Source organism: Aotus nancymaae, unplaced genomic scaffold, assembly GCF_030222135.1.
Source record: "Aotus nancymaae isolate 86718 unplaced genomic scaffold, 86718_ANA_hifiasm-v0.15.2.pri h1tg000017l, whole genome shotgun sequence".
Taxonomy (NCBI): domain Eukaryota; kingdom Metazoa; phylum Chordata; class Mammalia; order Primates; family Aotidae; genus Aotus; species Aotus nancymaae.
In genome coordinates, this window is record NW_026988429.1 from 15085431 (window position 1) to 15111359 (window position 25929).

At 52.3% G+C, this 25929-nt stretch overlaps 1 protein-coding gene across 5 annotated transcripts in view; it reads right to left on the bottom strand.

Annotated features, from left to right (window-relative positions):
* Nucleotides 1-13609: 13609 nt before the first annotated feature.
* The window catches only part of PSD4 (pleckstrin and Sec7 domain containing 4), a 45521-nt gene continuing 33201 nt past the window's right edge, over nt 13610-25929 (bottom strand). For all 5 annotated transcript variants that reach the window (XM_012438962.2, XM_012438963.3, XM_012438964.2 and 2 more), the window contains exons 6-17: nt 24537-24713; nt 23989-24069; nt 23747-23859; nt 23468-23526; nt 23161-23250; nt 21536-21579; nt 21002-21162; nt 19401-19471; nt 19122-19285; nt 18180-18324; nt 17839-17982; nt 13610-15644 (exon numbers count right to left, since the gene is read on the bottom strand). In XM_012438962.2, the coding sequence (XP_012294385.2) occupies nt 15387-15644; nt 17839-17982; nt 18180-18324; nt 19122-19285; nt 19401-19471; nt 21002-21162; nt 21536-21579; nt 23161-23250; nt 23468-23526; nt 23747-23859; nt 23989-24069; nt 24537-24713 (1507 nt within the window). In that variant the 3' untranslated portion in view covers nt 13610-15386. The remainder of the gene's footprint in view (nt 15645-17838; nt 17983-18179; nt 18325-19121; nt 19286-19400; nt 19472-21001; nt 21163-21535; nt 21580-23160; nt 23251-23467; nt 23527-23746; nt 23860-23988; nt 24070-24536; nt 24714-25929) is intronic.

Genomic DNA, 25929 nt, shown 5'->3' on the forward strand with positions numbered 1-25929 from the left:
GGCTTTGGGGTTGTCTGGGAAAGGAGACACCTCAGGGCCGGGCTTTCTCCCGAGAACATCAGAGCTGAGTAGTCGACAAAGTCCACTTTGGGGCCGTGGGTGGGAGGGGACCATCTAATGCCCCAGAGTTCTGGCTTGGCCTTCTCCCTCTGCCTTTAACTGATGTTGAACGCGGGGTACCTCACTCATCCCAAGTTCTTCAACACTCAGTAAATGCATAGAGGGCACAGTGTCAAGCCGATCATAGACTCCCCACAAAAAGTTGCTGTTGTTATTAACAAGAAACCAGAGAATCAGCAGGGTGGATTGGTGAAGGATCTGGGAATAGCTATGACTAGAGCCTGCATCAACAGCTCTGAAGGGAGAGAGAAGACGGGGCTCTCCTGTGTGCCAGGCACAGTATAGAGGGCTTCATATGAGTTAAGTTGAAATTAGCCCTGTTTTACATACAGCCTCATTTTACATATTGAGGAAACTGATGCTTTGAAAAAAGTGAAATGACTTGCCCAAGATGAGAAGTAGTAGATTCAACCAAGTCCTCTTACTCTAAGTCCAGCACTTTTACCCAAAACCCCAGAGTCATCAGGGATGACAAAGAGTTCTAGACCCGAGGGAGGTTCTGGAGTTGCCACTGGGGATTTCATTTCTTTTGATTTGCTGAAGATTTGACCTGACCGAATGGAGAGGTACAGTGTGGTGGGGCCCGGACATGGTGAGGGAGGCCGTAGAGACTTAGGACTTTAGGACAGCCCCCTCCAGGAAACTTGGGAAATGCAATGTAACAGCTTGGGCTCTGCACTCCAAGGAGCTATCTGGTGTCCACATGGACCCTCTCCATGTGGAACCCAGCTGGAACAAGGGGCAAGGGCCTGCAGCTGGCATGCCCAGGTGAATGTGGAGAGCTGGACAGATAACACTGGGGTTTAGTCAGGTGGAAGGGGCCCAGGGACTCCAGGGCTGCGAGAACAGAGGCTGGGAGGCAGGGATCTTACCTCCTTAGGCCTCCCAGAGAGAGGTTAGGGATGCTGTCCTGGATGGCATGGGAGGGGGGACCAGGAAGAAAATCCATGTCTTCGGAGGGGATCTGAGATGCGGCTGTTTTTTCAATGGCAGGACTTCCCTCAGCAGTGAGACTCCGAATCTATGATATCTGAGAGTCTTCCTAACCTCAAACCTCTAGGATCCCAAGTGCTCCCTACCCGAGAATCACTTTGAGATGTACAGCATCCCAGTAAGCCTGTACAGCGATCCCCCGCATTCGCAGCCACAACCCTTCTGGTGACACTCTGTACCCCCAGCAGACACTTTCCAACTCACAACCAACAAAGGAGCTTGGGCTGTGCTTTGGCTAAGGTGACTATGGTTTAAAACTCACCCTTCTTTCCCTGAGGTGAGCTGGACTTGCCAGGACACTCTGCTCGGAGTGGGTGTTGGGTGACTGTGGGATGTGGCCCCATGCAGTGGGCCTTGGCTAGTACCTATCCAATATTCTGCCCATAGTCAAACCATGGTTCCCCTTTTGGGGCTCAGAAAATAGGGCCATTTATGTATTAGGTAAAAGACAGACAATTCAAAGTGCCCCAGCATTTGGGGGGTGTTGGGAGGAATCAGGCTGGCACATGGGGTGACACAATGAAGAAGGGTGTGACAAGGACGGGGAGGATGCGTAGGGGGCTTTGTGGGTTGGCTGAGAAGCCACTTTCACCTGGAGGAGTGAGGCTGGCATCTGCAGGTAGTTGCAGGTGAAGGGGGATTGCTTTATGGTGCAAGGGAGTCAGGGGCCCTCTGGAGTATGTGTATTGGTACATTCCTGAGGCATTGAGGGCACTAAGGTCCCATCCCTTCCCCCTGGAATATTCCCTTTACTGCTCATGTAGAGAGACCACCTGAGCTTCCAGGCAGTTTGCCCTGAACTTCTCCCTGGTCCATTACCTTTACTCCTCCTCCTCCTCAGGTTCTAGCACAGGCCAGGCCAGCCCAGGGGGCTAGGAGCTTGCAGGAAATTCATGTGGACCAACCAACCTGGGCAGGGCAGTGGGTTTCTTGCTAGGAGAGGGGACAGCTGGAACCCTGCCTGAGTCCCACCAGATGAGCAGAATTGCTGGGACTCTGTACTCTCTACCGCAAAGTTCCAGGGGTAGAGTCAGCGGAACTGGGAGTCCTCACCTACAAGACAGCCCCCAGGCCGGTTCCAACCCCTCCCCATGTCACACCTTCTCTCACTTCCCCAACATTCTTGCCATGAGTTGTGACTAAGAAACATATATCTTCTGCCCTGTATGTGCCAAATACACACTCAACCCTGAGGACAACTTCAGGCAAGAGAAGGTAGTGAAATCAACTGGAAATGGAAGGATCAGCCTCCAAATAGAAACAGAAAGACAGAGAGTCTGAGGCCCTTGCTAAGATCTCCCCACCCCACCTGTCCTCACCATCCTCCCACTTTCATCACCCAAAATACACACACCTTTCCCATCCGAATCAACATGAGGCATCTTTAAGATAATTCACACCTTCTTGTCCTTTGGGAGTGGGCACCAGAGGAAGGGGACTGCAGACTTCAATGCCATCATTACTGGGTCTGGGCATCAGCATCAGCCCAGTCAATCAGGGGAGAGGGAGGTGGGGGGGCAGGATTGAGCTCCCTCCCAGGCAGCTCCTGCACCCACAGCTTAACAGCGCTGCCCTGCCTCAGCCTCAGAAGTGATAATAACTCTCCACTCAGGCTTAGTTTCCTTCTCCATAAGAAGCCTATTCACATCCATTTACATCTCTGATTCCAAACATTGGTCCCCTTTTGTTTTGCACTTGGGGAATCAGAGACCAAAAGATAACTTGACTTTTTCAAGATCATTCAGCCAGTCGGCAGAGGAGCAGAGACCACAGCCCGGCCCCTAATCCGAGGCCTGATCTGCATCCTATTGTCAGGCCTCAGATATCTATCTGGGCATGACCAGGCTTCTGAGAGACCTCAGACACCCTTTGCTTTTCAGGGAGGGGCAGAAGTCATTTGGCTAGTTAGGGCACAGTGACTTCTGCTGCCCCTCCCTACAAAGGGTGACTGGACACAAGGCCCAGAGCTGAACAGAAGAAACACTGGGGCCAGGCAGAGCTGTGCCGGGCTGATCTCAGACCTCCCTCCATCCTTGGCCCCAAATCTCCCTTCAGGGTGCCCTTTGGCAGCCCCTTTCTAACCTTTAGGGTCATAAAGCATTTCCATGTTCCATAAAGGAGCTGGTGGCTCCTCTGCCCAGGCTGCTGTGCTACGTTCGACACCAAGTGACCCCAGCCACCGTGACTGTGGTTTTCATGGAGGAAACTCCTCTCTTTCACTCTATCTCCTCCTTTGTTCATTTCTTTTAGTTTTCTAGTCTTTTTCCTTTTCTGCTATGTCTATAGCAATTATTCCTTTCCCTACTGTTTGAGAGACATTTGTGTCTCCAGGGCTATAAATGAGGGAAAGAGCAAGGGAATGTTTGGGGAGAGCTTGGAGTCCCTGACCGTGCTCAGGAAATGCCAGGAAGCATCTCTCCTTCCTCTCTCCAGCTCCCTCTCCCTATCACCCTCTCCCCTTCACCCTCCCCACTCCTCCCTCTCCCCTTCCTCCTCTCCCCATGGCCCTCATCCCATGGCCCTCTCCTTGGCTTCTTACTCTTCTCGTTATTGTCTACAGCTCCTGTGACTCTTTGGGGGCCACTGGGACACGGATGCTGGAGGTCATTGCCTCCTGGGTGGCAGACACCTGTCCCCGCGAGTCCCCACTCTCATAGGCACACACCACCATCGCCAACCCTATCCCCACATCTCCATGCCCTCCACATAGAAGGAGGGGGCCTGGTTCTCCTTCCTGGAAGAAGCTGGAGAAGGCAGGCAGGGCAGACCAGTCTCTCCTTCCTCTGACCTCCCCCTTTCTCCTACCCTTGAGAAGCAGCAGGGGCTAAGGCCCACGGTGGAGGGGCTCAGGCCTCCTGGAAGGCAGCAAGAGGGGCTTTGGGTGGGGAGAAAGGGGGAGGTGGGGGACCCAGCTCCCTGGCATCTGTGCCTGGTGGCAGCCGGCCAGGCTGTGGAGGGAAGCGCTGCCTGCGGCTCTCCCAGGGAAATGTGATTTCCCCCTGAGTGAAGCGGACTGTGCAGTGTGGAAATTGGCTCTTTTCTGAGCGAGCTGCGGCTGTTGCTGCGGAGTCGGGGCGGGCCGGCTGGCCTCTGGAGTGAGCCGGGAGCAGCCATGTGCTGAGAACTCATTAGGGATAAATCAAACTAGTAACAGCATGAAGCCAACACCCCCCCACCGCGCCTCCCTCCTCCACCCCTCCGAGACCCCCCCCTTCCCCTCCTCCTCCATGGTCTTCTTCCCTTCAGACTCTACTCTGCCTTCTCCACGGCCAGGGCACCTCCCCCAGGCAAGCCACCCTCCCACCAGTTTCAGGAACCCGAGCTCCTGCCCTGCACGTAACCATGCGGGTGCAGGCTTACCCGCCTACTGCCCAAAAGCCCAGAGCCGCCCCAGTGAGAGACAAGTTCATTTATAAATACTGTCTTTTTGTCTGTTTTATGTTTGTTTGCTTTTTATGGTGGAGATGGGGGCCCTGGTAGCAAGCTTCACTGTCAACCACAGGCCTTGCTGGGAGCACAGATTGGGAACTCACAGTCCAGGCCCTCGCATCCTCCCACCAAGGTCACATCGTTCCCCTGTCCTCACCTCCTAACGGGACGCAGTGGGGAGAACCCCAGCTGTGGGTAACATTGGTAACCTCACGTATATCCATCCCCCTGGGGAGACGGGAGCACCCAGAAGACTTAACTGCAGCAGGAAAGAAATTGTCCTTAAAACAGATGATCTTGGTCAGAATGGAAACTCATTTCCCCACCAAAGGAAAACAAGGAAGAGAAAGAGACAAGGAGGAAGAAAGAAGGGAGGGACAAGGCCTGGTGCAAGGAGCACTTGTGGTCATGAAGACAAAGAAAGTGTTTACCTGCAAAGTGTAGCCATTTCTTCCCTAGAAACTGAGGAAGGGGGAAAGGGTCTGCTCTGTCTATTATTCTAGGGGCTGAACTAGTTGTTGTTATTGAAGTTTGTTAGTGGCTGGGCACGGTGGCTCACGCCTCTAATCCCAGCATTGTGGGAGGCCAAGGTGGGCAGATCACCTAAGGTCAAGTGTTCAAGGCCAGCCTAGCCAACATGGCGAAACCCCTCCTCTACTAAAAATACAAAAAGTAACCGGGCATGGTGGTGCACGCCTGTAATCCCAGCTACTCGGGGGACTGAGGCAGGAGAATGGCTTGAACTCAGGAGGCAGAGGTTGCAGTGAGCCGAGCTCATGCCATTGCATTCCAGCCTGGGCAACAGAGCAAGACCCTGTCTCAAAAAAAATAAAAAATAAAAAAAATAAGGTTTGCTAGTTATCATATAATGATAACATGGACCCTGGTCATTGCCTTTGCTTTCCCCCTGGGAGAGATTGGCTGAGAGGTGTTGCTAAAAAAGCCCCCTGGAATGTAGAGTTGTGACCGGATTTCTGTCCCTTCCCTGATGGTGACCCCAGGAGACTGCTCACTTACCTCAACTGTCAAATGCTTGGCTTGGGCCAGAAAAATGTCCAGCTTAACACAGTGACGCAGTAGTGACCCAGGTCAGTGAAAAGCATTGAGGGCCTCATTTGACTGGTTTAGGTATGAAGCCCTCTTTCTCCCAAATTTCCCCAGTAATTTTCCATCAGGCAAACACCGTATTTCCATATTTGGAATCTGCCCTGTGTTTAGGGTGGGGATGGGGCAGCTTCTAGTGCCCCACCCACCCCAATGGGAGCTTGGGTCCTGACTCAGCTTGCCGAGCTAAAGCCAGGCTTCCAAAAAATTCCAGGATGGGGCAGAAACCAGAGGAGAGCCCGCTAGCCACAGTTAGTATAGGCTGGGGCATGAGGATTCTGCTGTAGCCCTCACATTAGTTGATTCATTCATTCATTCATTCAGAAGCCTTTCATGAACCACCTGCTAGGAACATTTCCCTTTGGTAGGCACCAGGAGAAAATAAGATGAGCCCAAAAAGACTCCCAACTCCTATGGGAAAAAAAAACAGCTTAGAAATGAGACTTGTACAGGACTATAGAGCAAAGTGGGAAAGTGGAGATCAGAAGACAGTCGCATATAAAATACAAAATACTGTTGAGTTTCAGACAATATTTGCAAAGTCCCTCATGGTCATCCCAGGCCTCTATCTGGCATCACTGTCTTCTCCAAGAAGCAGCCATGAGGAACACCAACTGTAAACTCTAACCCTCAAGCCCAAAGTCCTACCTGTCTTCCTGGAAATGTCTGCTCCCCTGGCCTCCTGTGCTTCTGTGACTGGGAAGAGTAAGGAGGTGCTAGGTGAGGAAAAAACAAAATATCATCAGCATCCTTTCCCAAACACCCTCTCACCCCGTTCCAACCACCTTCTTCCAGTCTTGCCCCAAACCTAGCTAACCGGACTGCACGCTTAGGACCAAGGCCTGGGCCTCTCTCCGAAGTACTTCTTTGTTCTTACACCTGGGTGGGGAAGGGGGCAGTGGGTGCCCAGGGCCTGAAGACAGACCACAAGCTGCCCCTCCCTGCACATCTGGCTGGCCATTTCCTTCCCATCTTGATAGCCCTCTGCACGCAAGGTGGGCCAGCCCAGCTCCCCAATCACAGATCAGAGGACTAGAAAAGGGAGAGAAGGGTCCAGGGTGGAGAGAGTGGGAAATGACAAGCAGAGGAAAGGGGAAGGGCAAGGACATCACCTGGCTGTGAGTTCTAGGACGGCTGGGGGAGGTGACAGTGATCCAGGCTTTAGGGACAGGCCTCATCTCTATGATCTCCATGATCTATGCACATTTGCTCAGAGCTCTACTTGGAAGATGGAGGGAGGCGACTTAAGAGGCTGAAACCCAGTGATGGGGGGATGCAGTACCCAAATGTCCCAAGGAAGGGAGGGAAAGTAGAAGAGAGGGAGTCAGAGAAGCGGGGAGCAGGTGCCTCCTCCCAACAGCCAGCCTCAGGAAGGGGATGGGGGTGGGCCCAGACCCAGGCCAAGGCTCAGGGCCCATCTGAGCATGTCGCCTGCTAAGGAGGAGCGAAGGCGGGGGAGGGGAGGGCGGGGAGGTGAATAAATAATAGGAAATAAAACTTCATGAAGCAGAAAATAAAAGGCAGATTATACAGATGTGGCAATTTGAAGGATCATTGCCTCTGTCCTCTTTTTAACTGCTGCATCTGGAGTTTCGAAGCGGCTTATCCTCTCCCTCCCTCTGCCAGGTCCCCGCCTGGCTGGAGGCCCCCACTGGGCCAAGGCACGTGTGGGGACAGCATCTCAAACGCCTCAAATGCCAGTGGCATTTCCTAGCATCACATGTGGCTGCCCACCCTGGGACGGGCTTACAGGTTGGTGGAGACAGTGGGTGAAAGGGTGGGCTGGGTGTTTGGGGTGAACCTCTGGGCAGGTGTGGGTGTGGCTGGGCTTGCGAGGGAGCATGAGCTTGGGTGAGGACCAGGTAGATTGTGGGGAGTGAGCCTGTATGGTCAGGAGTGGGGTAAGGATTTGTCAGGCATGAGGAAGGGGACCCTTGGCAAATAGGGTCTGACTGACTATCAGTGGGAGAATGAGGCCTAAGTCTCTGCAGCTTCCTTCTGCTCTTCATCAAAATTCATTTGTTAAGCCTTAATTTGATACTGTGCCAGGTGCTATATAAACAGACATGGTCCCTGCCCTTAAGGAATTTCCAGCCTAAGACACACACACACTGACATTTTGTTTATTTTATTTTAAATATTAATATATTCCTCACCTTGTTCTGGGGAGGATTTGAGACAGCTCATATGATATGCATGCCATAAATTAGTAAAATACAATAAAAAATAAAGCATCAGACCACAGAAAGTATGTCATGGGTGGTATAGCGGGCCCTAGGTGGCTGCAAAGTTGATCTGGAATTGGCCTTCAGTCCCTTAGTGGTCACGTACATGGCTCTCGTTCACAAGAGGGCAATGTACCAGCTCTTGGGAGAAGCAGCATTTTTCTAGTACTTGGCTCTAAGGAAAATTACCCACCTCGGCCCGGATAAAAGACTAGCATGGATAATGTCCTCAAAAACACTGCAGCAAATTCACGCTCAACTTTCCTGAGCTGTCTCCTGCAGGAGAGCCAAGGTGGGCACCCGAAGTCCCTGCTCAGTGGGAGCGCTGAAACCCACACTCTCTTGAGCAAAGAAATACCGTATGTTTCAATCCTTTTCTTCAGCACTGGGATTTCTTTCAGGTGGGTTTTCGTCCACAGATTAGTCCATGGCCATGACTAGAGGCTCAGAGGAAATACGAATAACTGAAGTTATGATTTCTAGTTGGGTCCGACTCAGAGTCAGGGCAGTGAATGTGTACATGGAGTCGGGGGAAGGCCAGGAGAGGCGGGCAAGACAGTCAGCAACCCTGCACAGGGAAAGCATCTCTTCTCTGTCTGTGTACCTCTTCCTGAACCTGTGTCACACCACAGAGGAGGACAAAGAAATCAGAAAACCAGAGGCTTCTACCCTGATCGTGAGACAAAGGTCCAACCATCCAGCTCAAATCTCTGTACGTACCCTGGTGTGTGATCTTTCAAAGCAGCGGATGAGCTCAAGCCATGACAGAATCACTCACAGAAACGGGGAAGTCAGGAGAGTTTGCAAGACACGACACCAAGTGTGGTCATGCAGGTAATAAGTAACACCCGTACCGTATGGTCATTTGTAATTTCCAGGAAGATGTATTGAGGAGTCATGTATTGTGGACAGTTAGAATCCCAGGTCTGAAATTCAGAACAGAGTTGAGAGTTGAAGGCTCAGATTTAGAGACTTCTTCCAGAAACTGTCTTGAAAGCTCAGTAGTCAGCCAGGTAAGATCTTTGAGGCTACAGAGTTTAGGGGTGGGAAGAGCAAGAGGGAGTAGCAGGAATGACAGAAAAAGAATATGCAAGAAAGTACAAAAAGAACCAGGAGATAGTTTTGGGATGTGCATTCTTTCAACTCTAGATATCGGGCCCTGGGGGAGCAGTGGAAATCAACTCCCATGGGGAGTTTATGTTGCTCTGGAAGCAGAGAGGCAAAAAAGAGATGAAGAGGAGGGGAGAGGAGAGTTACAGAGTTTGATGTGATAGAAGCTGAAGGAGGAAGATTTAGGGAAGGCCTCCTGGAGGAAAGGGCATCTGCATATTAGTTGGTTTTCTCCCCATCATCCGTTCCTCCTAGCCTGTCCTTCTAGTACTCAGAATTTCTCTGCAGCTAATCCCTATGCTCTGAGTGGTACTGGCTTCACTCTCATCCTTTCCAGACTTGGGCTCTGATCACCTTAAACCCCTGCCCCTAGCAACTGTCTCAGATATGGGCACATGGCTCAAGGCAAGCTACTCCAGGAGACTGTATTCCTGGATTGGAGTTGAAGCTTCCAGGAAATAGAGAGTCGTTTTCTGCTAGATATGCACCAAGAAAGGGGATCTTGGGAGCTCCTGGGGCCATCTTGGAAGCATGAGGGTTGCTCCTACTCATAGGTCTGGAAGATGGAGCTCCAGAAGAACAGGAGAGAAAAGGGGCCTTTGATCAGAGTGGAGCCCTAAATGAAGCCTCACCTTACCAGGACACAGATGATTCAATTATTGGAACCATTCAAAGTCCTTTTCTGCTAAAGCTCATGAGCTAAGGTTTGTTACTTGTGGGCCAAGGCATCAGAGACCCAGCATCTATACAGGATGGCATGCTTAAGGGCAGAGCCTAAACCAGAGCCCAGAGGAGGAGAGGAGTGGACGTGGGGTAAGTCTGGTGAGGCTGTGAATTAATAGCTAACCTCATAGGCGTTCCTTCTGTGCTGGGCATTGTTCTGAGATGTTTACGTGCATAATTTCACTTAATCTTCATGAGGACCTTACGACATAAGTAGTGTTATTATCCCCATTTTATAGAGAAACAAACAGAACATAAGAGGCTAACTGGCCATGGTCAGATGACTAGAAAAGCCACAGCTGGACTCAATTCCCAGCAGTCCCACTCAAGGGCCTGGCCACTGGGGCAAGATCAGGCTGAGCTTTGGTGCAGGGTCTGGTAGATGATCATGTGGCTACCAAGGCCAAAGGTCACTGAGAGGTGAGTGGGGAAGAAGGCTGAGAAGGCATTGGAGTTGATGACTGAAGCCATCAATGCCCCTAGGAGGTGGCATTTCAGGCAGAGGCGGGATAGACGCCGATTTGTAAGGTGTGAATTAGAGCCAGGTATGAATGGGAACCTGGTGAGGGCTGGGAACAGCTGTCAAAGCCCACATATCCCGTGAGTTTATCACAGGAAGCAGGGAAGCCAGGCTCAGCTACTGAAAGCAAGGGTGTCTAACACCAGCTTTGAATTTTGCTCACGATGGTGTTTGCAAGGCATGAGAGAATAGGCCCAAAGATCCCCAATGGACCCATGAAGGAGAGAGGTCTGCGGCAGGCAGGAGAAAGGGGCCACTGTGCTGGCTGTGGGGAATGGTTGGGCACAGGCTGGGGAGAGCGCCTCTTCTCTGGAGAAGGGACGATGAAGGGAACAGGTAAAGGTGCAAGCCACGGTTAGCTGGTGGGGGGCATGGGCATCAGAAAAGCTCAAGGTCAGCAGTGTTGGCAGAGGAGCCAGTGGGGAGGACAGAAGCCATTCAGGAAAGCCTGAGGACCTGTGAGCCTGCCTGTGGGGACAGGGAGGAAAGAGGACCTGCTATTTCCGGGTTTTCACAAGGTTCAAGGATATTGTCTTTTTCTTTTTTTTCATATTTATTTTGAAATAATTTCAGATTTACATATAAGTTACACAAATCATGTGCATTTGCAGGCCATATTCTTACCCTACCCATTGGCTTTACTTATTCAAGGTATTTCATCTTCTTTTTTTGTTTGTTTTTTTGTTTTTTTGAGACAGAGTCTTGCTCTGTTGCCCAGGTTGGAGTGCAATGGCGTGACTTCAGCTCACTGCAAACTCCACCTCCTGGGTTCAAGCCATTCTCTTGCCTCAGTCTCCCAAGTAGCTGGGATTATAGGCATACACCACTATGCCCCGCTAATTTTTGTATTTTAGTAGAGACAGGTTTTCTCCATGTTGGCCAGGCTGGTCTCGAACTCCTGACCTCAAGTGATCTGCCTGCCTCAGCCTCCCAAAGTGCCGGCCAGATAAAAGCTCACCTTCTTATAACAAAATCCCTAGGCTGTCCCCCAAGCCCTGAGCCTATCACTCTTCTCTTTAAAAATTGCACTGCACTGGCCTGGCTTGGTGACTCACGCCTGTAATCCCAGCACTTTGGGAGGCCGAGGCGGGTGGATGACTTGAGGTCAGGAGTTCAAGACCAGCCTGACCAACATGGTGAAACCCCATCTCTACTAAAAAGTACAAAATTAGCTGGGCATGGTGGCATAAGTGCTTGTAATCCCAGCTACTTAGAAGGCTGGGGCAGCAAAATCCTTGAACCCAGGAGGCAGAGGTTGCAGTGAGCAGAGATCGCACCATCGCGCTCCAGCCTGGGTGACAGAGAGAGACTCTATATCAGAAAAAAAAAATAGCACTACACATTTACAAAAAGCCACTCTCCTTGGCTGCATTGGAGGCCCTGAATGATCTGGGCTCAGGCCACCCTGATTGATGGCCCTGTTTCCCTCAGCCTCCCTCATCCCGACCGTCCAGTCCCGCTCCTTCCAACTCCAACACATTCCATATGTCTTCATCTCCAGAAGACTCAGAGCCTCCTAAGGAAAAAGGTAGGCCTTAGTGATCTTTTTATCTTCCCTGGTACCTGGCAAGCAACAAACAAATGTCATCAGCAGAAAGCCAGGCTCAGCAGAGATCATGAGAGCCCAGGAAGAGTTCTATCAGGAGTGTCATCCTGGGTCACAGCAGGCCCAGGCCCCTGGAAGCTGAGCTCCCTATATGGGAAAGAAAGAACTAAAGCCAAATGTCCACTGCCCTTCCAGAGCCTGAGCTCCTCACCAAGAACTTCTGTCTATCCCTTCTGCAAAGAGAAGGACCGACCCACTACACAGGTGGGAGAGGAGCGTGGGGTGGGGACAAGGTGAGACATAGGCCTATGGTGGTTTGATCTGTTTCATACCGAGGATGGAGAATGGGGCCCTCTCAGCTTTCACCTTCCTGGACTACCTGAAGCAACCCTGTGGAGAGCTGTAGGCTGTCCCCACGGACTGTGGAGATGTCTTTCTTTCTCTCCATCCCCAGGAAGATGTCAGAGCCCCAACCTTCTCCATGGGAGAGGCATCCCTAGATGGTGGGAGTCCTGGCCTGGGCCACTGTGGGTTTTGCAAAGCTGAAGGCCCTGGTTGTGCGATGGCACAGTGGCACACAAAATAACTTCTGGCTTTCAAGGAGCACAGCTCAGCTCCACAGCAGGCCACCTGCGCAGCCAGAAGCTAGAAAGATGCAAGGCTGCCTCCAAGTGGTCACACGTCATAACTGCAGCCCACAAACCAGACCCTCCAGGCAGAGGTTCCTGGGCAGCATTGACTATGAGAGGCCCGGCAGCCACTGTCATCTGGCTCTGAAGACTCCCTGTGCTCAGGTGAAAGAGAGCCACCAGTTCTACATGAGCAAAGGAGCAGCAAAGTGTCACACACACATGCATTCAAACTTTCACCTTTTATCATGGTTTTAGAAATAAGGATGCAAAGGCCAGGCATAGTGGCTCATGCCTGTAATCCCAACACCTTGGGAGGCCAAAGTGGGCAGACCACCTGAGGTCAGGAGTTCTAGACCAGCCTGGCCAACATGGCAAAAGCCTGTCTCTATTAAAAATGTAAAAATTAGGCCAGGCATGGTGGCTCATGCCTGTAATCCCAGCACTTTGGGAGGCTGAGGTGGGCAGATCACGTGGTCCAGAGTTCAAGACCAGCCTGACCAACATGGTGAAACCCCATCTCTACTAAAAATACAAAAATTACCCAGCAATGGTGGCACATGCCTGTAGTTCCAGCTACTCAGGAGGCTGAGGCAGAAGAATCACTTGAACCCGGGAGACAGAGTCTGCAGTAAGCCAAGATCCCACCACTGCATTCCAGCCTGTACAGCAGAGCAAGACTCTGTCTCAAAAAAGAAAAAAAATACAAAAGTTAGCCGAGCATGTTGGCACATGCCTATAATCCCAGCTACTTGGTAGAACCCAGGAGGTGGAAGCTGTAGTGAGCCGAGATAGCACCATTGCACTTCAGCCTGGGTGACAAGAGTGAAACTTCATCTCAAAAACAAAAAACAAACAGAAAAAGAAAGAATGTTCAGTGAGGTCAAATAACCTATTCAAGGCCATTTAGTTTGTAAGCATCAGTCTTGGACCAAAAGTCATGTCCACCTGATGCTGGGATTCCACCTCAATCAAATGAGACAGTTGAACTCTACTGCAGTAACTGCTACTACACATTAGAGTCACCCAAGGAGCTTTAAACATATTATTTCTCTTTAACATATTTATCTATCTCCCTGACTCAGGCTGGCTGAATCAGCATCCCTGGCTGTGGGGTAGGAATGTGTCTTTTCAGCACACTTCCCCAGCAAGATAAAGTGCATCTGTAAACTGAGAGCTGGAAACCGGTGGACACGATTGTCAACTCGTGGAGTCAGGGACATTTTTAATTTATGTGTAAATCCCCTAGTACTGGCCCGTAGAAAGTGTCCCATATTATTTGCGAAATGAATGAATGAATAAATGGGCAGGTAGGTGAATGAATGATTCTGAGGTCTCCTACAGCTTTGATGGCCTATGACCATGTGACTCCTGCATATGCATGAACACACAGATACAGACACTACACACATGCACAGACACACAGACACACTCGGGGCAAAGAGGGATGAAGCTTGCCACACTGTGGGTGGTCCCAGCTGCCTGACCTCCCTTCCTTGCACACTGACACACCTCCGTCTTTGTTGACCTGTATTTATTGTGCACCCATTGGGTGCATGGCCCAGCCCCAGACACGTCCTCCAAGGGCCAGCCTTAACTGTGGAGGTCCAGGCCCCAGAGCTGGTTACAAGCATGGGAAGGGAGGAGGGTGGCCCAGCAGGAAGGCTGGGGAGGCAGTGCGTCAGCCGCAGGCAGCAGCGGGTAGCAGAGGCCCCCTCTTGGCGGACAGCCTACTTGCACACTTGGCTGAACAGAGACAATGGTGGCTGCTCCCTCTGGCCTAGCCTCCTTCCTACAGGCAGAGCCCAAGTCCATGAATCTCCGGAACCTTCCTCAGAGAACAGGCCAAGCTGGGAGGCAGCCAGAGGGCAGGACAAGGGGATTTCCCAGGGGACAGCAGCAGAGCCCCTCTGAGCTGCCAGAGATGAGGAGGGGGTCCAGGCACCCCACAGGAAAGAAACTTTAAGGCATGTGTAGGAAGGAGCACAGAAGAATCTCTAGTGCCTGGCCTAGGCCTTACCTGGTCTCCAGCCTCTGTCCCATCCCTCACAACTCTCCTAAGCTATGGCCCCTGCCAGGCAGACCCCAAGGGAAACTGTCACCACCCTTTCCAGTGGTCTGAACCTAGAGAACCTCCTTCTCTGCTCTGTTGGAACAAAGGCTCCTTGTTTCCAGGGTTCTCTGGAGAGCTCTGGAGGCCCCACCCCTCCCAGCCCTCACTCATGCCATCAGCTTGCTCTGTTGATTAGCTGTTGGGTGTGTGAGACTCTTTCATCTGCCTCGAAGGAAAGGAAGACATAGGAAAAAGGAGACACAAGGAGACAAAGACATGGGGCCTCACGGCCACCTGGTGACCTTGAAGCCTGCCGAGGTCCCTGCCCAGAAGGGCATCCCCTCAATGGGCAGGACCTTAGTGACCCTGCTCCCTGGGTCGCAGGAGGCAAGTTAGGAATCTCTCAAGAGTCCCTGATTCACTTTCCTGAGGCCTCCCCAGGAAGGTCACCTAATTCCCAGAGCAAGACCATCCTCAGGGCTGTGGCTCCCCTGGCTGGGCTGCCCAGAAGCCTCTGCTGCCCCAAGCTCTCCCCCAGAAGCCAGGGCCACACCATATATGCACTGGTTCTCAAACTAGTGCTGAGGACCCAGCAGGTCTAGGAAATGAGGCCACTCTGGATTCTGGGGCCTGGAAGGTGATGTGGGATGAACTCTGGGAGTAAAGTCAAGTCCTCAACCTGCCTTTCCCTTGGGAGTAGTCAGGGACTGGGGCTGCAGAGGGACTGCCATAGGGTTGGGAGGAGCACAGCACTCTTAGGGAAGCTTCAGTGAGCATGGGAATGAGGGCCACAGGGAAACGAGGTTTGTCCTTCAGCAGGGAAAGGAGGTGCCTCATCCATCATGGTGAACTTATTGAAATAAGTCTCCTCCAGGGAGGTTTATCCCAGGTCTACCCTGGAGCAGGGGCCAGTGTCTCTGAGGTGGCGCTGTCTTCACAGCTGATTGCGGTTCCGCTTGGGGATGATCTTCCGGTAGGTTCTGCGCTCTGAGATGTTGCGCTTCACCTTGGCGGTGGTGGGAGCCTCATCCTGGTGCAGGGACGGGCTCGAGTGGGACTTCTTCAGGCTGAACTTGGGCTCCCGAGTGCCTCCAGCTTCCCTCCCCAGCTGCTCCTCCCACAGGTCCAGGGCATCGGAGGGGCAGTGCAGACGGGCCACCAGCAGCTGCACATAGGTCTCATAGCGGGTTTTCTGCAACACACAAGCCCCACCACCTTAGCACCATCCTGGCTCTAGGTCAGGAGGAAGCTAGAATCATGAGGGACAGCTCACAGGAATATGAAGCTATGGCGATCCAGACCTCTGCAGAAAGGGGGCTGGCCAACAGTGTGTGTTAGTATAATGCTTGGGGAAGCTGACTTTGCAGACCACACCTCTGGATAGTATTATAATGACACATATCAGCCCAGCCCTGTTCTAATAATAGCCAACCCCTTGGAGTGCTGTAACTAACATCTCTATGCCACTTTACATCTTTGAGGCACTGAGAGATGTCTCACCCATGAGATCTTGGCAGCCCTACACACAAACAGCTCACATCTGTACAGCCCTAATTGGGTTTGAATAGCATTATAACAACTGGCATCTGTGGAGCATGATGCTAACTACCCTCATCTGCTTAACACAGTACTCCTAAGGCCCCCGTAGCTAGCATCCTTGGGATATGGTTTGCAGTTTACAAAGTGCTTCCCCACCCTCCATCCCATTGGATCCTCATGCCAGCCCTGGGAGAGGGCACAAATCATTGTGGAAGGGAGGGTTGGTGGCTTGCTAAAGGTAGAGGTTGGGTCCTCACAGCCACACCCTGAGGCCTCTGAGAAGTGGGGAGTTCACAGCCATAGAGACAACCAACAAGCCAAGGGACAGGCTGGGACCTTGCAAGATAGGCAGAGGGCTGCATGAGGGCACAGCGGGGATAGGCAGGAGTCAATGTTGATTCCCACTTCCTGGTCTCTGCCTCTGGGTGGCCTCTGATTCCCTCTATTTTCACATTGCATTCACCTACCCTTTCTGCCCAGTGGGCCCTCACCCTAAGCAGGCACCTGGGACCTCTGAAGCAGGCACCCAGTGTTAAGAGTCCCAGATGCACTGACATGACACCAAAGCAGAATTGGGGAGTGTGGGTGGATAGGTGAGGGTTGGGGGAAACAAAGGGATAAAACATTTCAACATGGGCTGTAGAGCCAATAAAAGTCATTACTGAGGCTGGCCAACATGGCTCATGCCTGTAATCCCAGCACTTTGGGAGGCCGAGGCAGGTGGATCATGAGGTCAGGAGTTCAAGACCAGCATTGCCAAGATGGTGATCTACTAAAAATACAAAAATTAGCCAGGCATGGTGGCAGGCGCCTGTAATCCCAGCTACTTGGGAGGCCAAGGCATGATAATCACTTGAACCCTGGAGGCAGAGGTTGCAGTGAGTCAAGATTGCGCCACTGCACTCTAGCCTGGGTGACAGAGCAGATCTCCATTTAAAAAAAAAAAGTCATTACTGGCCGGGGCAGTGGTTCACACCTGTATATAATCCCAGCACTTTGGGAGGCTGAGGCAGGCAGACCACTCAAGGCCAGGAGTTCAAGAGTAGCCTGGCCAACATGGTAAAACCCTGTCTCTACTAAAAATACAAAAATTGGCAGGTGTGGTGGCTCACACCTGTAATCCCAGCTACTTGAAAGTCCAAGGCAGGAGAATCACTTGAACCTGGGAGACGGAAGTTGCAGTAAGCTGAGATCAAGCCACTGCATTCCAGGCTGGGCAACAGAGTGAGACTTTGTCTCAGGCAAAAAAAAAAAAAAAAAAAGTTCTTAGTTAAGACCATAAATGAGACATTCGGAGCAGCATGTAAATTTACTAGTTTTGGACAAGTAGTTTAATTTCTCTGTGCCTCAGTTCTCTCATCTGTAAAATGGGGAGAACAGTACCTACCCAGAGTTGTTAGATAGATAATTAAATGAGATAATCCATTCAAGGAAGACAAGCTCCCTAAATACTACCTATTAATATTTGGTGGGTATTAGAAGGAACAATTTCAGCTAAAATATAGTTTTTCCTTCAACTTAGGAAAAGCCAAATATACTCTTTAGAGAAAGAAAACTCTAAAATAACGTCTGCTATGAGTGTTAAGCAACTACTATGTGCCCCCCAGACAAGAGGTCAAGGGGCCTAAGCGCACAGGGACACACACTCTCTGCGCACGCCCGTGCAAGCGGGTGCCCACATGGAAACTCATGCCCGTTTGCAGACAGTGCACACGGGCCCCGCCCTTACACAGGCGCCTCTCCCGCCCCCGCGCGGTCAGGTCAGTGACGCCTGCAGGGACCGAGGCAACCACGAGAGGGCGGAGAGGGTCCTGCGCAGCGGCCTTGAGGTGGGCTCGGCCCCTCACCTCGTACTCCAGGTACTCCTTCCGCAGGCGGTACTCCTCCAGCTCGCGGCTGCGGCCCCGCCGCTCCGGTAAGTTCCTCTGCAGATCCAGCAGGTCGTCCGAAGCAGCGTCCAGGCAGTTCTCATGGGATCGATGCTGCTCCTCCTGCGAGCGGCAGGCGGTGAGGGACGCTGTCCCGGGTGTCCCCTCTACAGCTTTCCGGGCCCGGGCGTGCCGTCCTCCTGGTCACCTTAGTTCCCAAGCCAGGTGCGCAGCCCGCCTCCGGCCTCCCCCAGCTAGTCCTGGGGCTCCAGGTGCACACTCCCAATTAGACCGCACCCACCCCTTCCCGGGGGCCGTACCAGGGAGCTCTGGGCGGGGCCCACTGGCAGGATGGGCCGCACGAATCTGCGCTGTGAGCCCACGGCGGCGGGGAAGGGCGGTGCGGAGTGCGTGGCCGCAGCCAGGTTGATACGCGCGATCCAGGAGCTCATCTCCTTGGCAGTGCTGGGGCAAAGGAGATAGTTGATGCCCGGGACACAGAGTTGGTCCTGTTACCGTCCTCCCGCTCCTCCTGTGGGTGCACAGCTGGCCAGCTGCCCAGGACTCAGCCTCCCACAGGCAGAGTCTTGCCACTAGCAGGGTACTTGACCCCTGACCACCGCATTTCTTATCAATAAAGGAAAATCTGGAGGCCGGACACGGTGGCTATGCCTTGGCAGGTGGATAACCTGAGGTCAGGAGATCGAGACCAGCCTGGCCAACATGGTGAAACCCCGTCTCTACTAACAATACACAAATTAGCATGGTGGCATGCGCCTGTAATCAAATGAGAATCACTTGAACCCAGGAGGCAGGGTTGCTGTGAGCCAAGATCACGCCACTGCACTCCAGTCAGGGTGACAGAGAAAGACTCCATCTCAAATAAATAAATAAATAATAAAAATAAAGAGGAAAATCTGGGAAGGCAATAGATTTTATAACAAATGCCAAATATAGTCAATTGTTAGCAACTTCCTGGAATCCTCTGTTCTGAACTGGGAGGCTTGATCCCACTGGCAAGGAAAAGGCATATTGCGCTGGCAAAGTTGGCCAAGGATGGGGAGGAAGCAGACAATGCCCGGGCTTCATCCCTGCTCCCCAGCTCCTCTCCCTGCTGCCACATTCTAAGGATTTCTGATCAGTATGGCCATTCCCACCCGGGCCTCCAGGGGCCCACAGGCCTCAGGTGTCTTCAGGGTCAGGGGAGAGAAGAACTAGGGCAGGGCGAGGCCTTGCCATGGTCTCCCACCCCAGGGACTTACGGTGCCTGGAAGAGGTAGAGGCGCCAGTCAGCAGTGCGCAGCTGGAAGACGTGCGGCTTTTTGGTATAGTGGGTGGCAGGGGTGGCCAGCGAGTGGTGCACCCCCACGGGCTCGTCCACCATCTGCCCCATCAAGCTCTCCCCCTCCAGGCAGTGGTCTTCTCCCTGCCACCAGGCACAGGGGCTCAGAGAAGAGGTTATCATCAGCTGCCCACCCTCCCGACAGTTCTGGGCCTCTCTCAGTCTCTGATTCTGACAGGGGTGTTGGCTCCCTTCCTACCTTCAGGAAGTAGAGAACCATCCCCCGCAGTAAGGTGTGGAACATCTTCCAGCCACGCTTGCCCCATGGCGCTATTCCAGGAACAGAACACAAATGTACATGGGGGTACCCGCATCCAGACACACTCACATATGCACAAGTGTGCATCTGCCCCCCTGCCCTTCACACCAACTCCAGTCTCTCACCAGGATGCACACAAATGCAGAACATACCTACACAAGAAAACACAACCGCCAGTCGCGGTGGCTCTTGCCTGTAATCCCAGCACTTTGGGAGGCTGAGGCAGGTGGATCATGAGGTCAGGAGATCGAGATCATCCTGGCCAACATGGTGAAACCCGTCTCTACTAAGATACAAAGAAATAGCCATGCATGGTGGTGCATGCCTGTACTCCAAGCTACTTGGGAGACTGAGGCAGAGGAATCACTAGAACCGGGAGGGGGAGGTTGCATGAACTGGGATCTCACCACTGCACTCCAGCCTAGTGAAAGAGCAAGACTTCTTCTCAAAAAAAAAAAAAAAAATATCGTAAACAAACATATAGACTCTCTCCACACACGGGCAATCCCGCCTGGAAACAAAACCATAGAACCACTCACATCCAAATGGGGATGTTCATACAGACCATCCTCTCTCCAACTCCAAACACACAGCCACTACCCCAAGTGCAAACACCCAGGCACAAACACAGCTCCACACAGACAGCTTTCTTGTCCCTACAGGATGATCTTGAACTTGCATACCCATCTAGAGGGGCTTGGGGGCTCAGGGCCCAGCCTTGGGGTGTCTTTCCCTGTTAACCCATTCTGAGCACCATCTGTCCCCTTTTCCCCCTACCTCCCCCAACCCTGGTCTTGTGTGGTGAGATCCATTCTAAGCTTAGGCAAAAGGCAGCCCTGGAGCCCCAGCGGCTTCTCACAGCCAATGCTATTTCCCTTCCTGGTCTGCCCACCCTATTCAATCTGTGCTTGCACATTAGTCTGCTGAGATCACCACTCTGTTCATGTTGCTTCCCTAATCAAAAGCCTTCAGCTGCCTGGGGAATGAGGCCCAAACACAGCCCTGGCAATTCTGCCCCAAGTGTACCTCCCTTCCACATACCCCATGTTCTGAGCAAACTCGGCTTGTGTTTTCTCTGTGGGGGATGCTCTCTGCCCAGCTTCCAAATCCAGACCCTCTTCTCCAAAGTTCAGTACAGATACTATCATTTCCCAGAAGGCTTACCTCTCCCTGTCCCCACATCCCACCTCCAAAACAAAACCAAAAACCTTTCTCTCCTCACTTGATTCAGCCCCTAGACACTTAGCTCTTGCTACATTTTTTTCCCAGACATTGACATACTTGTCTAGTCTCTTACCTTACCACTCAGGGGCCAGGAATAACTAGGCCTGTTTTGTCTGGATTCCCCTACCTACCATCTAGTGCCTCATGCAGCAGCCAGCACATAGTCACTGTTCAGCACACACTGAGGAAGGAAGATGGGCTGGCTGCCTGTCCTGGACGAGGGCCATCTCTCTGCACACCTGTGCATGCATCGGCACAAGTCCTTGAGAAGGGCCACTCCTAGCACACCACCCTGTTTGTGGGCAGCAGACACTCACTCTTCTTGCCATCTGCATCGTGATGCATCTTCCGAGCCAGGATGCCCTGTTTGTAGGTGGGCACTGTGGGATCCTGAGCCAGCTGAAGGAAGGGGTTGGTCATCTTGCCAGTAGGCAGGGACAGCCGGGCCTTCTCAGGTTTGGCTGCATCTTCTTCATCCCTGGACATCAGAGAATTGGGCTGGGAGGGCTGACTGTGGAAAGACCACTGGGAGGTATCTGTTGCCTCCCAGAGCCTCAACAAGCTCTCTTTTGCTGGGTAGCCACACCCCAGGAACCCCCAGAAGGAGTTCTCCTTCAGAGCTAACCAATTCCTGGGAACTCTGCCATACCCCACGCCCCACTACTTCTGGCCCTCCAGTATTACTTGGGCTTCTCTATGCTCTCTGCCCAGAGCCCTGCCTCTGGCTTTGCCCCGCTCAGAGGGGAGCACTATCTGAGATTCCCCTAACTCTTGGGTGGGTGACAGAGGGAGAACAGCCCAAAGATAAGGGAGAGGGGTGAGGAGGAGAGGGGAAAGGGGCTCTCACTCACACAGCCCACTCGAGCTTCTCGCTGCGGATAGACCAGTAGAGGGCCTGGAACAGAAGCACACAGGTGGGCAGGGGAGCCTCAGAGCCATGGAGCCTAAACTCTCTGTCTGGCAGAGGTAGGATAGGGACATGTGTACAGCCTGCCTCCTCCACCCCCAATATACCTTCTTCTTTGAATAGGCAAGCATCAGTCCATCCATCCATCCATCCATCCATCTGTCCATCACCCACGCATCCATCCATCACCCACGCATCCATCCATCACCCACGCATCCATCCATCCATCCATCTCTCCATCCATCTGTGCAACAAGTTCTTCTGGAGCATTTCCCAGTGACGGGCACCCTCAGACACCTATGTTGGGTGCTAGAAACATAAAGATGACCAAGGAAGACAAGTCTCTGTCCTGCCCATGCTTTGAGAGGGTTTAACTAGTTCTCTTGGAGGACAAATGAATTACCTACATGCTGTCCTGCTGGGAGGGATCTGATGGAGAAGAAACTGGCTGACCAATCCCCACAATAAATGTGCAGTAAATGAATGAATGAGTGAATGATGCACTAAAAGTTTGAAATAATAACAAATAGTGTTAACGTAGATGTATCTCACTTGCTTTGATAGCCCTTGCAGTGCCTAGCAAGATGTCTGGCACATAGTAGGTGTTCAGTAAATGTTCACAAAATATAGTCATGTACCATATAACAGCATCACAATGGTTCAGTCAAGGATGAATCGCATATATGATGGTGGTCCCATAAGACAGTGGAAGAGCTGTCCTATACAGGTATATCATTTTTAATCTTTTGTATCATATTTTTATTGTACCTTTTCTACGTTCAGATACACAAATACAGCACTGTGTTAGAACTGCCTGCAGTATTAAATACAGCAGCATGCCATACAGGTTTGTAGCCTGGGAGCAATAGGCTATCCCATATAGCCTTGGTGTGCAGTGGGCTATCCATCTAGATTTGTGTAAGTTCACTCTATAATGTTCACACAGTAGTGAAATTGCCCAGCAACGCATTTCTCAGAACATACCTTCATCATTAAGTGATACATGACTGTGATGAAACAGCACATCATTTTAATTGCTTATGACACACATGCTGTGTGCCAAGCACCATGCTGAGCACTTGATGGATTTTATTTCATCTTGATAATGGCATTATAAAGTGGTTAATGCCCTCAGGAGGAACTTGAGTTGGCCAAGAGGGGTAAATTGCCCAAGACTAGAATTCAAACCCAGGAACACAAGGCTCCCAAGTCTAAGCTCCAGAATTTCACCATGTGAATGAAGCTTTGCCCTTCTCAGACTATGACGGGGTAAGAATGACTTGATAACTTAAGAAAATATTATAGGGGTCCCAGTCCCAGAGAGTCTGATTCAGTAGGTCCAGCAGATTTGCATGGCTAACAGATTCCAAGATGCTGCTGATGCTGCCAGCCAGGGACCACTCTTTTACTAGCCCTGCAATAAATAAGCCTTGTCCTCTTGAGGATATTTTGGCAAAGCCAGTCCCAAGCTCAGTGTCTCCCTTGGAACAGAGAATCGAGGCTCCAGGTCCAGGTCCTAAATGGGGCTCCCCAGGTCCTGAGCCCATAAGAAGACCCCATGGTGCATACCTTCAGCAGCTGCTTGGGGAAGTTCCCACCATCCCTCAGGCCATTCAGGTTGGTTATGAATTCCTGGCAGCTCATGCTCTTCCCAATGTTCTGTGGCCATGGAGAGAAGTGGGATGATGACTCGAGCACACATCCCATCCCAATAGAATAACCCCCAAGCCACCCACCATGGAACCCTTTCCAGCTCCCCAGGCCCACGTCCCTTAGGGGTGTTCCCTGCCCAGTCTCAGACCTCTGGTCTCCTCCTCCCCGCACCCCAAGCCACAGCCCCAGCCTCAGTTCCCACAGGGACTCTCTACTGTCTTACCTGTCCGTGCAGGTCCGTGTTAAGGAGCATGATTGCACATGTCAAGGTGTGTACAGAATCTGCCCCAGAGATAGGTGAGTGGAGAGAAAGCTCACTGGAACCAGGGCTCCTGTTTCCTCTGCCCACACTGGGTGGGGTAACCTCAGAACCCCGGGAATGCTTCCATTATCCATAGCCCCCAACACACTCCCACCAGTTCACTGCCACCTACTAAACTCCCAAGCAGACATGGGCACCCCAAATCTCCCTGCCCTGCTGTCAGGGCCAGCCCCTCCCTACCTACTGAGGGGAAGATCCCCGGATTGCAGTGGTGGAAGCGTCTGGAGAACTGGTAGAGGATTCGCTCCCGTTCCTGAGTCTCCCCACTGAGCACCAAGGCCTGGAGGAAGCCCCTGCCAAGGAAGGCCAGGGTCAAGGAAAGAGCCCAGAAGCTTGGGGCCAATCAGATCCCAGCCTCAGGCCAGCACCACTGCCCCATGCCATCCTCCACAGCCTCCCCAGAGAGGGCCCAAAGGCATTACCGGAGGGCTCGGTCCAGGCTCTGGCCTCCAAACTGGAAGAAGGACAGGTACTCCTCAGCCACAGCCCTGCTAAAGTCATTGCTGCAGAAGGAAAAGGGGGATGGAGTCTGCACCAGGGGCCTGGGCTGGGGCCGCAGATGCACACGGGCCTCCAGGACCTGCACACATTATGGGGCCTGATGCTGTGGGGGGCGAGCAAGGGAAGGGCGCAGGCACGCCGGGCCTTGGGTCCCAACAGGACAAGGGGGCAGCCAGGGTTGGTATGCCTTGGTACCCTATTCATCGTAGACAGGGAGAGACCTGTGGAGTCTGGTTGGCAAGGCAGTGAGGCCCAAGGACCAAGGGTGTGAAGAAGAGGTGACATGGTGTGACCATGACTGGCAGGAAGTAGCAGGGACAGTGAGGGTATGGGGGGAAAGTTAGGAGGGAAGATGGGGAGGGAACAGGGCAGGGACGAGAAGGGGAGGGTGGCCAGTGGAGGGAGCCCTTCAGCAGCTCCTCCCTGGCTGCCTCAGCCTCCAGCTTTCCACAGGCTCAAAGCCCCTTACTTCTTCTGCAGGTAGGCAGCCACTTCAGACTTCCGGAAGCCCTCCAGGCGATAGAGGCGGGAGGCCAAGTTCCAGGCTACCTCCTTGTTCCTGATGCCATTAGACAGCCTGTCTCCAGCTGGTGGCCTCTGGCCTTCTTCTGGGTACCATGCTTGGGGCATAGGGCTCACAGGAAGCCTAGAAGAGATCATAGGTGTCATCAGACTCTCACTTGAGGTAGACATGCAGGGGCTCTGGGTAAAGTGTTCTTGCAGGTCAAAACTCAGGGCCTTGAATGGTGGGGCCTGGAGGAGCTGGACCCAGGCCCTCACCCAAGGAAGAGACAGAGTCACAGCCAGACTGACTTAGCCTGGCCTGGGACCAGGAGAGGCCCAAGAGGAAGCTATTCACACGTTTCCAGGTCTGGGGCCCTGCACTTCCTCAGGCATGTTCCAAGCTTATCTCACCTCAGGTGGGGCAGCTGTATCCCTGTAAGGCCCCCAGGGTTGTTTTTTCCAATGCAGCCATCTGGGATCGTCTCCCTCACCCGCGGTCTTGCTATATACCTCCTTGTCCCTTCCCCACCTCCCAACTCTGGCTCTAGCCTCCACTCCTAGATCTGGAGCCAAGAAAGCTGTAAGAATGGGCTGAGAACAGGAAGCTAGGTGGGCCCTAGTAATGGCAGCAGCTGGGGGAGTCCTGGAGGTGGTCCCCACCTAGCAGCCTGGATGACAACAAGACTGGGTGGTGACCTGTGATCCAGCGTGAACAGGCCCAGGCGCCCCCAGCAGACTCAGAACCTCTGAGTCCAGCACTAAGACTCTCAGATGTCCCTCAGTCCAATCGTTACCTGACTCTTCTGTTTCCCCCATAATAGTCAATCAGATGTGGGATATTCTAGTGATTTAAACATTCATTATCCAAGTGACCACAGTTAGGAAGTTGAACCGGTAAGCAGAAGACATCATAATATAAAAACATTCAAGGGGGCTGGGCGCAGTAGTCACACCTGTAATCCCAGCACTTTGGGAGACCAGGAGTTTGAAACCAGCCTGGCCATCATGGCTAAACCCCATATCTACTAAAAATAAAAAAATTAGGCCAGGCATGGTGGCTCACGCCTATAATCCCAGCACTTTGGGAGGCCGAGGCGGGTGGATCATGAGGTCAAGAGATTGAGACCATCCTGGTCTACATGGTGAAACCCTGTCTCTACTGAAAATACAAAATAATTAGCTGGGCATGGTGGTGCGCACCTGTAGTCCCAGCTACTCGAGAGGCTGAGGCAGGAGAATTGCTTGAACCCAGGAGGCAAAGGTTGCAATGAGCCAAGATCACGCCATTGCACTCCAGCCTGGGTAACAAGAGCGAAACTCCATCTAAAAAAATAAAAATAAAATAAACAAAATAAATA